We start from the raw sequence: 14,230 nt of genomic DNA on the forward strand, positions 1-14,230 counted from the left end.
CCCAATCCCTTTATTTCATATGAACGATTACATGATTGATTGTACTGATTGATTGTATATAGGTTTTCAGCAAAAAGCTGCTAACTCAAGAAAGTGTAATATACCTGCGTGCGGTTCCTTTCGGCAAGCTCCTTCATCACTGGGCTTTTAGTTCGATGACTCCACAGGAAGTGACGTATGTACAACAGGTGCCTGTAGATGTTGTCATCCAGAGAATCCACCTCCAGGTCAACTTTAAATCCTCCACTTGGCAAGATTATAGGGGGGTGGTTGTCAAAAGATTCCAGGATATCGTCTGGGTGAAAAAAACAACGTGTCACTACAGTTCTACAGGCAGCACTTTAAATTGGATCGATCAAACTGTGGAAGTTTTGCACTCATACTGATTCTCCACTGAAATACCAAATATAAAAAGTAAACTTATGAGAAGTTCGATTTGTTACTATATGAATGCAAAACTTTCACAAACAAATGGAGCTTCACACAATTTATTTCATTTTAATGTAAGTGTAATATTTGAATAGCGGAGACTTAGTTCTAGGGTAGTGCGTTACATGCATACCGCACTGACAAATACATACCGTACACATACATAAAATTAATTTATACCATGTATACTGATCATACACATGTATATATTTCTACTTCTGATTGTGCTAATTTTTCCCCTTTGCTTAAAATCGGCAAATTAGTGACTAGTAGTATATGACACCTGCTAATAGCAGAAAACAGTGCACAACTTATCACTTCACACAGATCCAGGTGCTAACTACTGATTTAAATGCATGGGTTCTGGCTGACGCTGCACTTTATACCCACTTCCAAGGGCTCATGACTGGGTTGGGATCATTTGGCAGGCAAGACTTGCAGCCAGCAAACCTAGGTGCTGTAGCAATGTGAGTTGAAGTCTTTTACATCCCTGAGGCTTCAGAAAACAGGAAGCGAGTCAGCTGGCCCTTGGAATCACTCTGGGTTCTGGGTGGAGATGGAGGTGCAGTCCTACTCACTCACAAGCAAGAGGGCAGCAGGTCAGCACAGCAAAGCAGGAGTCCAGCTGAGTAGCAGCTCAGCAGAGTGGCAGTCCTTGTAGCAGCATAGCAGTCCTTCTTCCTGGGAGAGTATACACAGGCTCAGAAATGAACTGCTTTGGTGGTGTCAGAGGTCCAGTACTTATACCCAGTTGTGCCTTTGAAGTGGGGGAGACTTCAAAGAAAATCCATTGAAGTGCACAAAGGTCCGCTCTTCCTGCCCTGGCTCCAGACTGATTACTGGGGAATCTGCAGTCCTTTGTGTGGAGACCGGACACTGCCTATTCAGGTGTGTCAGCCCCTCCCCACATCCTGCCCCAGATGGCTCATCAGGCTGGGGATGCCCCATCAGTCACACATAATCTCCTTTGGTGTGTGCTGTCTAGAAAGACTGCACAAGCACAGGTATCACCCCACCCCAGACATGTATTGGAGACAGGAAGCAGGCACCAAATGGCTAAAGTAAGAAATTGCCAACTTTATAAAAGTGGCATTTTCAGGACTAGTTTAAAATCCAAATTCACCATAAGTTGTGATTTTAAAGTGTGAGTCTAGATACGCCAAACTTGACCAACTTATCTCTTCCAGATTGTGAATTACACTTATAACATGTAATAAGATATCCCAATGTTATCTATTCTATAGGAGAGATAGGCTTTTCTGTAGTAAAAAGCGACTTTGGCAGTTTTTCACTTCCAAGATACAGAACATTTAAAACTACGGCCCATATTTATACTTTTTGACGCTAAACTGCGCTAACGCAGTTTAGCGTCAAAAAATTTAGCGCCGTCTAACGCCATTCTGAAGCGCCATGCGGGCGCCGTATTTATGGAATGGCGTTAGCCGGCGCAAGCAGACCGGCGCTGCCTGGTTTGCGTGGAAAAAAACCACGTAGACCAGGCAGCGCCGGCGTTGGGAAAAAATGACGTTAGGGCGTCTTAAAATGGGGCAAGTCAGGTTGAGGCAAAAAAATCGCCTCAACCCGATTTGCGCCATTTTTTTACGACGCCCAGACGCCATTTCATGACTCCTGTCTTAGTAAAGACAGGAGTCATGCCCCTTTGCCCAATGGCCATGCCCAGGGGACTTGTGTCCCCTGGGCATGGTCATTGGGCATAGTGGCATGTAGGGGGGCACAAATAAGGCCCCCCTATGCCACCCAAAAAAAAGTAAAAAAATATAAAAAATAATACTTACCTGAACTTACCGGAATGTCCCTGGGGTGGGTCCCTCCATCCTTGGGTGTCCTCCTGGGGTGGGCAGGGGTGGCAGGGGGGGTCCCTGGGGGCAGGGGAGGGCACCTGTGGGCTCTTTTTGAGCCCACAGGCCCCTTAACGCCTACCCTGACCCAGGCGTTAAATAGTGGCGCAAATGCGGGGTTTTTTGACCCGCCCACTCCCGGGCGTGATTTTTGCCCGGGAGTATAAATACGACGCATTTGCGTGGCCGTCATTTTTTTAGACGGGAACGCCTTCCTTGCATCTCATTAACGCAAGGAAGGCGTTCACGCAAAAAAATGACGCTATTTGCCAATACTTTGGCGCTAGACGCGTCTAACGCCAAAGTATAAATATGGCGTTAGTTTTGCGCCGAATTTGCGTCGAAAAAAACGATGCTAATTCGGCGCAAACGGAGTATAAATACGGGCCTACATGTCTTGCCTTTTAAATTCATTGCACTTTGTCTCCAGGGTTGTCCAGGGCCTACCTTAGGGGTGACTTATATATATGTAAAAAGAGAAAGTTTGGGCCTGGCAGAAGGGTTATTTTGCCAGGTCGACATGGCAATGTACTACTGAACTGCACACACAGACTCTGCAATGGCAGGCCTGAGCTACTTAAGAGGGTGGCACAATCAGTGCTACAGGCCCACAAGTAGCATTTAATTTACATGCCCTGGGCACATGTAGTGCAGGTAACTAGGGACTTACAAATCAATTAGATATACCAACTGGGGTTAAGGCAATGTTACTACGAAATCAAGGGAGAGAGCACAAGCACTTTGGCACTGGGTAGCAGTGGTAAAGAGCACAGTGTCATAAAGCCAACAAGAATGAGGTCAGAAGAGTGGAGAACGTTGGCAAAACGTTGAGGGGTGACCACCCTAGGGCTGCCAGGTCTAACAGTTTCCCTTTTGCCATCTTCTTCATCTACAAAATCTCTTAAATATGGGGCCCTTCACGGTTCTTCATTGAGTGATACTTTATTAAACGTCTATATTGCTCTTCATGCAATTATCCAGCCGTTCTCATGCGTGGACCCTTATCCTGCCAACACATGTTTTCTTTTGAAAAATCTCCTGAATCAATAATAGAGTCTTTTAAAGCATGTCTTATAAAGGTTGGTGACTAGATGAAAAACAGATGCCTTAAACTCAATTCGGAAAAATCAGAAATACCCATTTTCGAAGGTTTGCAATCAAGCTGGTCCAATGTCTGGTTGCAGAGTGAGCTGGGTGTTATACGAGCTCCTTCCAATTGAGTTAAATTTGATTCCAATCTTTCGTTCAAATCCCAGATTTTAGCAGTTGCTCCAACCTGTTTTGTCTCCCCTATGCTCATTAAATAAAATCTTCAATATCGCCCTGGCCAATTTCAATGCACACAAGACCATTGGTCACGCTCTCATTACTGCCAGGCTTGATCATGTAAACTCCATATATCTAGGTCTTTACCCCAGTACCTTGTTTGTTGGCTTCAAATCGTACAACACGTAGCAGCTAGGCTCATTTTAAAGATTTCATGCCAGCAAGCATTATCATCACATCTCAAATTGTTTCATTGGCCTTCAGTACAGGAAGAATTTATTTCAAAATTCTGATCATGACATTTAAAGCTTTTCTACAAGAAAGGCAACCCAAAATAGCTCACTGATAGATTTACTCTTAATTGCCCTAAGAGATGCCTGAGATACTGAGGATTCTAAGGGTCCAACGGCCATGAAATGAGGTTGTCCTTTTGCCTTTCTGTCAGCCAAAATATGGAATGAGCTTCTACTAATTTTACGTTCCATCTCATTGGAATCTAGCTTTCGGAATAAAATAAAAACTTGACTATTTAAAACAGCTTAATTAATTCTATTTACTGACTTGTGGGAACTTTGCTTGCATAATACCGGATTGCCCTTGTTGGCATAAGCATTGCGCTTTATAAGTCTATCATTCATTCATACACATACTAGTGACATTGGTCCCTTAATGACTGTGTGACTGCAGGGATATGTTCTCTCCCAATTCCCTAGTACGCCGGTAGTTCCCAAAAGTGAGGAATATCAGTATTTCCAGATAAAAAAAACAAGTATCTTGCAAGCCTTTGTGTCTGTTTTGCCTTCATCTTGTAGGTGCTATATCTGTTGAATATAACTCAAAGATAACCAAAAGCCACATGTAAACTACCAGGGATCGCAAGTCCCAATAAAAATCTTGTGACCCTGTGGGTGGTTATGAAGGCTGAAACATGTCGACTTGATGGTGGGATGATAATTTCCCCCCATTCCATCCAACTGTATGATTTCAATCTTGTTTTGAAAATAATTAAAAACACAACACATTATTTAGTTTTTTCCCCAGCCAATACAAACAACAAACTAAGAGCTTCCACTAATGTGTTTGAGTACATCCTGACAGAAAGAACGCTTGGATGTACAGCCCAATGATGAAGCATACCCCAAATTGTGAGTGAGAGCTATTCTTTAACAACAAAGATTTTATTTGTTGGAGTATCGAAACATACACTACCTATCCGTGTCCATAGCTTACCATACTGAATGTGTGATAGAAGGATCTAAAAAGATATTATTTATAGAGTGTTATTCATGAGCAGTAAATTGCTTGTTTTCAACTTCATTGCTTATCACTCTCGAGGAAGTGACTGAGACACACGAGAGTGACATTAATTCAATAAAGACTGAAAAAGACCAATTTGTTTTGATACGGAATACTGAAATATGGAGCAGTAATAAGGTATGCTAAAGAAGATTGTTCCATAATAATATTAAATAAGACATTTTTGAGAGGCTATCCATGTGAGTGCCCTTAAGCAGAGTGGATATTAACTTGAATTTCTTCTCTGTGTGACGCTGTTCCTATTGGCCCAAGCAAGAGTGTAACACTCCAGTGAACTGATGCACTATTTATAAGGCAGTGCTGCATGTGGTGACTTTCCCCACAATTGTAAAATTTTAATTCTTATGAAATATGAAAGTTTTTTTAACATCTATATTTATGATTTTTAAGTTACAACAGCTGAGCAACCGAAATAGGCACATTAAACAGGTAAACAAAAGTTGTGAGTGGCACAATATGTGAATATGAACATCATGGACACAACGTCCAATGCATAAGGGCACCCGGAACAGGACCCTCTTCCCCCGTTTGAACTATGGAAATTGTATCAAAAGCAATATCAAAAAGTAAACATTAACATTCAATATTATTTACTTCCCATTTTTTTCACTGCTTACCCGTGGAAAGAACAGCTGGCCTACGAACATATTCTGTTTCTGCCACGAAAAACAATTGAGCCAATTGTTCTTGCAAGTCACTACCTTTGCAAAACCTTCTGCATGGAAAAAGGGACCTATGCAATCCAAAGAATTCTTAGCTCGTGGAATGACAGATGTTGACATGGTTTCATTTTTAACCAGAGTTGTTTTCCAAATGTTATGAATGAACAAAACCAGTAGTTTCACCCCCTAATTGGCGGTCAGTCATTTAATGTCCAAAGCAAAAAGCAATAAGCTAGGGTTGAGCACAATATTCTTGTGCTTCATTTTATTGCTTGTGTTGGGTCAAGCCTTTATGACACGTTAGAATAACAATAAATCATCGAGCTAAGTGTCCTACGTTTCACTACACACCAGCTGGCATCATGGCCTGAAGAACCATGGTGCTGGTAAATAGCAAAATAAACCTACTATCATATCCCTCATCTGACTACCTTTGAAGAAACCATGATTACAGACTTAACCACAGTAATGGGAAAACTCCTAATCCTACAAAGGCTAGACATATGCTGCGCTGCTCTGCAACCGAAGGAAAGGGCAGGAATGCGCCGTACCTATGGCATACATAGCATTCCTGTCCTTTCCTCCTGCGCTGGTGCGCAATGGGCTGCCTAGCGCTAACACAGACACTCTTGCACCATGATGCAAGGGTGCCTGCGCTGCATGGAGAATGTAGCACACATAGAGAGAGGAAAACACGAGGAGAAATAAAGATATTTCTCCTCAATGCCCTTCCAATGGGGTGCCGTAAGGTTCTGGCGCATCCCCAGGTTTACAAGGTCTTGTAAATCTGGGGATGCATCAAAATCCATGAGTGTTGCCTGGGAAAACCCACCGCAACACCCGTTGAATGCTTCCTTGGCAAAGCAGAGATTTGCACTGCCTTGACTTACTCCGTATCTATGAGGCCATTCAAAGCCTCACAAAGTGGCTTTGCATGGCCTCATAGATATGGTTGAGAGGTTTGCCCCACCGCTGCATCACTTTTAGCAAGCCTCTCATAAATATGCCCCATACTGTGTAGTTCCGGCAAGAACAGATATTGATCTAGAACTATTCGTTTTTAACAAGTGCTCATGGATGGACCCATAACAGTGCTAAACCCTATAGGAATTAAGAGGGGAAATGCATTTGTTTGACCCTCTCTTTTTACCTGCCTTCATTTGGCGGATGACCCAGAAACATCCCACGCGCAACAAGAATCACCAGCACACCTTTTTGGGAAACTTTTGTGAAGATTCCTCAAACGGTGCCAAAGATATATGCAAGTCAAAAATGCTTTTTTTATGGAAACATGGTCCTAACTATAACTACCTACTGGCAACCACCAGTAGGTAATTAAAATATATATATATATATTCACTCTCTCTCTCTCTCTCTCTCTCTCTTCTACCATTAACATGTCATAGGTCATTTCATAGTTTCTTTACAAGTTGTTTGATTAGATGCTTAAGAGTCTCCATTTTGTTCATCTATGACAATAAGTAAATATCTTAACTATTTATCTACAAATGTTTCACTATTGAAATATTGAGGGAAGATAAACATAATGTTATAAAAGTACACACATAAATTAACTTAAAATACTGCAACACTTGAAAGTCCTTGTTCATATGATACAACATTAAATCGTAATATATTATCTCCCTTACACATGTTCCTTTTCTATGTAAACTCTATGTATATTTATTACTTTAGTCCTATTGTACAAGAGAAAAAAGAGGTTAAAAATTAAAGAAAAACACTCTCTCTAATGCATTACTCTGTCTCAACCTATACCTCTATGAATCATTCTACTACTATGATCTCCAAACTAACTTCTCCAAGACTTTTCCCTCCTCTACCACTCCCGCCTCACCCCAAACCTCGGTTTACAACTATGATCTCTCAAACAACTCTACTAAATCCTCCCTCACGTATCTCTCCTTTGACTCATCCCAAACCTCACTTTACTACTAGGATCTTCCTAACCCCTTTCTACAGACTCCTCTCTCCTCCATCTCTCCGTTACTCAACCCAAACCTCATCTTTCTAATATGATCTCCCAGTTAACACTTTCTGGATTCTTCCCTCTTTTATCCCTCTATCATTCTATTCAGACAACTAACAGACTCACGTGTCCTCCGCTCAAATGAACTCATACCTCCCTATACTAATACTATACTATACTTATATTTCTCTATACTATTTCACCACTAATCCTTTTGGGTTCTGGAGTAGTCTGCTATTCGCTAAAAAGCGGTTTGACGTCTAGTCAGGGGTAGTAGGCGCTATAGAAATACAATGACCTATGACAGACGATTAAAGGTTTCCCAAAGGACTATGTGCTGCGTATGAATAGCCACTGATTTATTATTCTCTTTAGTCTATTTTCCACTATTTTTTAGAAGTTAATTTTGGAAAGAGTGAGACTCTCTGGTGTAGTGATGTCTTGACACTTATATCTAGGAAATAAGCACCATGGAGTCTCAGGTAACAGATGGACTCAAATGCCACTTACAAGAGAAGCGTATTTGTTTAGGAACTCTCCAGAGTGGAAGTCTTATGAGTAACTACGAAAGGCTGCAATTGTATCCCTCTGGAAGCACGTTTTGAACCAGCTCTTTCAGGATGATCTGCCAAAGGGAGGGGCTGGCCAGCAACTGTGTAATTGACAAACTACTTTGGACTAGGTAGGGCGCCTGATAGGGATCCAGCACAGCTGCAGGTATCACTATAGAGACTTGATGTAGCAACTGAGGATCTCTGACATCAATAATCGCTTAGCGTAAAACTGATATCTATGTATGTTTATGGTACTGGGATAAGAAGAATGATGCCTAAAGAATGGCTGACCTGAAGCCTGCAGATATGCTGATATCTAAGTAGAGGTTTGGTATTAACACTATTTGGTAGGCCATTGCAATGGCTCAGCTCTGCCCCATGTGAAGAGAGAGCTGAGGCTCTATGTTTGCAAAATGGGGAACATATATAAGTGGTTAACTGCTGCTCGAGAACCTCTGTTACCCGTAACTCATGAAATGAAAATAGCCTGCCTATGATGGCATAAGTATGTACAGGGAGGTAAACTAGAGGTGGTGCCTGCATCCTTTCAAGCTGTTGCCCAGCAGTATGATTGTTCTCCAGTGCATGCATGCTGGGACAGAAACGGTGAAAGACTTATATGCATAGAGAGATGAGGTCCTTCCAGGGTGTCAGAGATATGTATGGGATGCCTGTAGGACAGTTCCTCACATATAATGCTGAACCCTGACTACACAATGGGAACATGACAATGCGGAACCCAGTACATCACCCCTGATCCATGCAATGCTCCCTCATGTGACCTGCGCAAATCAGTCACGGCCTTATACACTGCACTTACAACACACTATCAAAACACCAGCTTCGAAGTCTAGGGCCCGATGGGATGCGAACCTGCGGTGGAACTCACAAACAAATAATGGACTAGAATTGTGCAGCATGTGAAGGAGGAATTGCGTAACCCACGGTTTCCATTCTACACAATTTAAGTACTTACACCAGACTTACCTCTAACTGAGGCAGATACACAGAATGCTCCATGGGGTGGCGTCTGCATGTCCCAGGTAAGGGGCGCCTGATGCAGATTTATTGCACATGGTATGGGGCTGACCGGTTATACAACAGGCCTGGGAAGAGTTTGCAGGCCTTACATTACACCGAATTGACAATACCATACCAGCGAGTCCTGAGTCTTGTCTACTGGGCCTCCATCCTAAAGCTAAAGGGCACAAATACCTGCACAGATTCATAGACCAGGACTTTGTTCTTTTCCTAGGCAACACAGCAATGTCCTGGAAGCCGTGTACACCCCCATAGCATAATGGGTTGGCTTGCCATCCTCTTGAAGTGGGCGACAACTGAACTAGACATCATGCCTCATTTACATACCTGGAGGTGCGGGGCTACAGGAAGGGTGATATGGGACGTATCCATTAGGGACCTCGACGCTAAAAATGACACACAGCCTCCTTGATCCCTGCAGGCACCAGCGCGCACGGTACCTGCGGCGAGTGACTTCAAGACACACATACATCTACATGCCGGTCTCCCAGGGGGCTTAGGCTCCCCCATCCTTCATGGGAATCTCAAACCCACAGGGGATTGTGGGGTTCACTGCTAGGGGCACATCATACTGGATGTGCGCCACTCTGCGGTGGCGTTGGTGGATGCAGTTGTACAAAATACCCGCCATGCTATATTCTCCTGAGATGATGATGTGGGTGGTGGTATTTCAGACGCATAGTGCCCCACAGGGGTTTTGAGGCTTGGTCTGAGGATGCTGATTCCCCTCATGGACGTTACCACAATAATTGACTCTATTGTATCTCGTTATGTGGACCTGTTGGGGTTATTGTGAAACTGTATGGATATGCTCTATTTCTGTTCTATGTGCCAATGTGTCACAGTTGACATTCGTCTTCACTATGTAATAGTCCGACATTTTGTATTTGACGGTTACCGACATGAGTTTGAACCTCCAGTATTTTCAGTTTGTTGGCTTTTTGCATCTGGGTGCGATCTCCCACCCGTATAGCGTTGCTAAAACTTGAAAATCAATAAAAATATGCATTAAAATAAACTGAAAACATAAACAAACAAAAAAAAACACAATTTGGAAGTGAACCAGGAAGTCACCTGTCTTGAAGGCTTGTGAGCTGTCCTCCTCGGTGGGCTGCCAGGCAGAGACTGGCCCGATGCTTGTTGCCATTTGGTAGTGTGTCAGGATGCTGTGCAGCTGTGAAAGGCTCAACGCTGGGAACTCAGCCTTCAGGGTCTGCCATGTCATCTGAAAAAGCAGGTCAGATACCGAAAATGAAATTAAAATAAGGTGTACAGTTATTCAGCAAACAATGAGTTAATCTGGGTTATTATTTACAATCATGAGGTAATACTGAAAATCTGCAAAATCGGCATTACTGTACATATCTGCAGTATCCTCTTACAATACCTCTTGTAACTGTACCTGATGGATTAACAAACCGCGCAGGTTTGACACACACGGCACATGTGACAGATTTATTGTCCCATGCAAGCAGGGTTACCAGACTTCCCGGATTTCCCCGGACAGTTCCGGTTTTCAGAGAACTGTCCTGGTGTCCCGACTCTTAATTTTAAATAAAAGTCCTGGTTTTTGGGATATAGGTCGGATCATCTATGGAAGCTATGGTCTCCTTTCACAGGCGCCTAAATAGTCTGATATAATTTAAGCAATTTATCTGTTTCTGTCAGGCAACACAGTCCCCTGTCTGCTCCCAGCACAGAGACAGACTGGGGAGGAGAGAGAGGGTGTGGGGGCCGGTTGGGGGCGCAGGGTGTGGGAGGTCAAGCCATAGCTAATTTTATTATTACATATAGTCGTTTTGTGAAAAAAAAAAAAAAAAATATATATATATATATATATATATATATATATATATATACATACATACATATACACACACACACACACACACGTATAGGCATTTACAAAGCTACGCAAAAAATCGGGACAGGTCGGGCATGAAAGTGACAGTAAAGTTTTTAGACCTTCTTTTATGTCTGACCTGCCCTGGTTTTTGCTCCTCGAAATCTGGTCACCTTACTGGCAAGACATAGAACAACTAACAAATCCTCATAAAATCCCACCAACAAAAACATGCATTACTAATGTACTTCCCAAAAAGGGTAAAAAGATGGGCCATAAGCAGCCAACGTGTGCGTGCTAGCAGCTACAATCTCTTCCATCGGTGCTACACACAGGGCATGTGGTGACATTTCCATTTACTTGCGTCATGGTCGTGCACTGAGCGGCCAGATGTCAAGATTAAATGACAGCACTCCAGGGGGAAGCGGGCACTTTGTTCTTCCCAACGCGGGCACTTTGTTCTTCCCAACGCACTACACTCCGAGGACAAGCATAATTAACATGTTGTACTTTAAAAGCTATTTTATTAACAGTCATTTTAACGAAGAATTTACCATGGCCCAAAGGGTAAAGTGTAAATACTGCAGTTTCAAAATACTTTCCAGATGTGGTAAAGGGTGGTTGCCCATCGTCTGTTTCCCTTGAAGGATCCAATTATCTTTTTACGAATAGTTGTATCTTACTCCCAAAATTAAGGTGTGATTTACCCCCGTATTTCCAGGAGTAAGTCACTTTTACTAGGGGAAAACAACTATCAATTGGGTCCTAAAAAAATCCATTACAAACAAATGAGGGCCAGCTTTAGTAAAGCAGTCAAAGTTTTGACAATTGTAATTGATGTCTATATTGTGATCTGCGATAATCCAGATTCGATATTCTCAGCCTACTGCCTGGAATCGGCTACAAATGAAAAGTGAGAAAAACTCACAAGGGCACAATTTATACACACAAGTGGTTTACAAGTTATTTGTTTACTGATAATACCAGTGCGTGAACTGTCAGAAATACACTGCTCGGTACACGCACGTGTAGTTTACTTCTATTTATTGGCATAAAACATTTGTAAATCTGGAAAACTCCTTTGTGAATTTGGGCCGTAAACGTGATTACAAGTGGGACGGATAATCTGGATCCCTGGGGAAACCCTTCTATGAATGCAGGGATAGGAATTATAAATTGTGGACAGTTAACCTTCGATAAATTCTGCACCCCTTCAATGTCCTCCGGGCACATTTCTGCAGCTGAACCCTACTGAAATGTACCACGGGAAAAAGCCTGTTAAAGATATAAATACATACATTTTGATGCAAAGTCACAAAAATCTGTCTGCAACGCCCCATTTTGAAGGACAAAACACATAATTGGGGGTAATGTTTGCACCCAGTGCATTAACAGTCTGGAGGAATCCGATTTCATTGGATGCACATATCCCATACTCTGCAGGGGCGCTCATAAGTAAGGCCAAAATAATTTATATCAGGCATGTTGTGAACGAAGCGGCAATATTGAGCCAGGCTGAGCTAGAGCTGACTGACGGAGCCGGACAAATCTTCATATTACCGATCATCTAACTGTGGAACCTCCTCCATATACCTGTGACAGCTGAGCACTCGGCGTGGCCAACAAATGTGCAGCGTTATGAAGTTTGCTGAAGAACTGCTCAGCCAAGTGGCCAAAGCCCACATTGCGGATCCATTCCAAAAGCAGCCGCAAGCAGGCCCGGATCTTCACACCTTTTGACCACCGAAAGCAACCCAATGTAGGCCCTGTGCAGAGGAAAGACAGAATTGCAGTTATTGTCTTTCTGCCAAGCTTCTTCTTAAGCTAAACGAGTTCCCAGTAACACAGAGTAAAGCTGGGAGCTCTGGAAAACATATGTTCAAAAGCTTGAGCCAACATCATCTCTCCAGCGCTGAAATAAAATGCAAAAAATGTACAGTGATGATCTTGTTTTAATAGGAGATACTGCAGGGACAGCTCTTGACAATGGTTAACACAACATTCCAGAGATGCAATAATTCTCTGGGGTGTTTCTTGCACTCCCTCACTTCCTCTGCATAAAAGTAAAGTCTAGAACAAGATTTCCGAGGAAAGAGTAGAGGCTTCAGAGAAAGGAACAAACAACTGAAAATAATGCACTCTAACTCCTAAGGAAACGTCGAGTTTACATGTACTGAGCAACCTGGGTTTCATCACAATGTGCTTAACAGAGGATCATCACTCGCAATGCCCTTAATAAACGATCATCAATGAATCCAAAGGAAAATGTATTTGTAACCAAGCCTATAGGGCTTGCCTCCAGTTAGGGGCCTAGGGTCAGCATGATGGGGAGTTCATTATTCATATCACTCATGGACCAAGACTGGAGAGTTAAACCAGCATTGGCCAAAATTCACAGTGCACCACAGCGAGATTCGAAATGAGTCAAAAGAAAAGTAGGACTATGCCAAGCCTGAGTGTTTTTAGACTGGGGGTTTGCAGTCCTGCTTCAACTTCTCTGTAATGGATGCTTTGGAATCATATGGGAAGGAGGAATGGGCTCTCTAATGGTTCTGTGAACGAGGAAATTCCACCATCCACCTGTGCAAAGAGCTGAGGTTTAATTACAGCTGTAGACCTAGCTCAGAACCTGCTACCTTGTCCTCTGCACCGACTGGATCCATCACTGCTGATTTTGAGCACAATATAATATCTGACACAAAAATGATTTCTGCCAAAGTCTATCAGTATCGTGTATATTTCCTTGTAATCCATACAACGCCTTGTGTGAGTGAAATATTTTTGAATGTGTTATAATCTATGTCTTTACCTAGGCTTCTTTGGAGAACCCTCCAAGGCCTGGATCCTTTTGTTCCTCATAGTGCTGCTTTGAGATGAAGAAGGAACAGAATACTACTTAAAGGTAAGTTATTGAAATGTGTACCACTTTATTTCCAAACAGATGCTTCATTCAAGGGCCCAGATTTACTATGATTTTAAGTGGGGTTGCTTCGCTTTTGTAGCGCAGCCCAGACACAAAATCATTTTAGCATTTATTAAGCCATGCAAAACCACCTAGCATAGTTTGCACAGTCTTAGTATTAGTAAGTAATGCAATGCAGCGCATACCTCTGCCTTGTGTTACTTTCCATCAGTTAGGCATTACAGGGGTGGAAGCAAGTGTGTTCCCATGGATCCACCAATGTATTTTGAGCCAAACTCAGATTTACAAAGACTTGTAAACCTGGGTTTGTGGCAAAATGATAAGCCTATCTAACAGAGGCACACAGAAG

At 42.6% G+C, this 14,230-nt stretch overlaps 1 protein-coding gene across 2 annotated transcripts in view; it reads right to left on the bottom strand.

Annotated features, from left to right (window-relative positions):
* The window catches only part of RADIL (Rap associating with DIL domain), a 427,719-nt gene that overhangs the window by 46,982 nt on the left and 366,507 nt on the right, over window positions 1-14,230 (bottom strand). For both annotated transcript variants that reach the window (XM_069209977.1, XM_069209976.1), the window contains 3 exons: window positions 12,552-12,724; window positions 10,190-10,340; window positions 105-295 (listed from right to left, as the gene is read on the bottom strand). In XM_069209977.1, the coding sequence (XP_069066078.1) occupies window positions 105-295; window positions 10,190-10,340; window positions 12,552-12,724 (515 nt within the window). The remainder of the gene's footprint in view (window positions 1-104; window positions 296-10,189; window positions 10,341-12,551; window positions 12,725-14,230) is intronic.

Source organism: Pleurodeles waltl, chromosome 10, assembly GCF_031143425.1.
Source record: "Pleurodeles waltl isolate 20211129_DDA chromosome 10, aPleWal1.hap1.20221129, whole genome shotgun sequence".
Classification (NCBI taxonomy): domain Eukaryota; kingdom Metazoa; phylum Chordata; class Amphibia; order Caudata; family Salamandridae; genus Pleurodeles; species Pleurodeles waltl.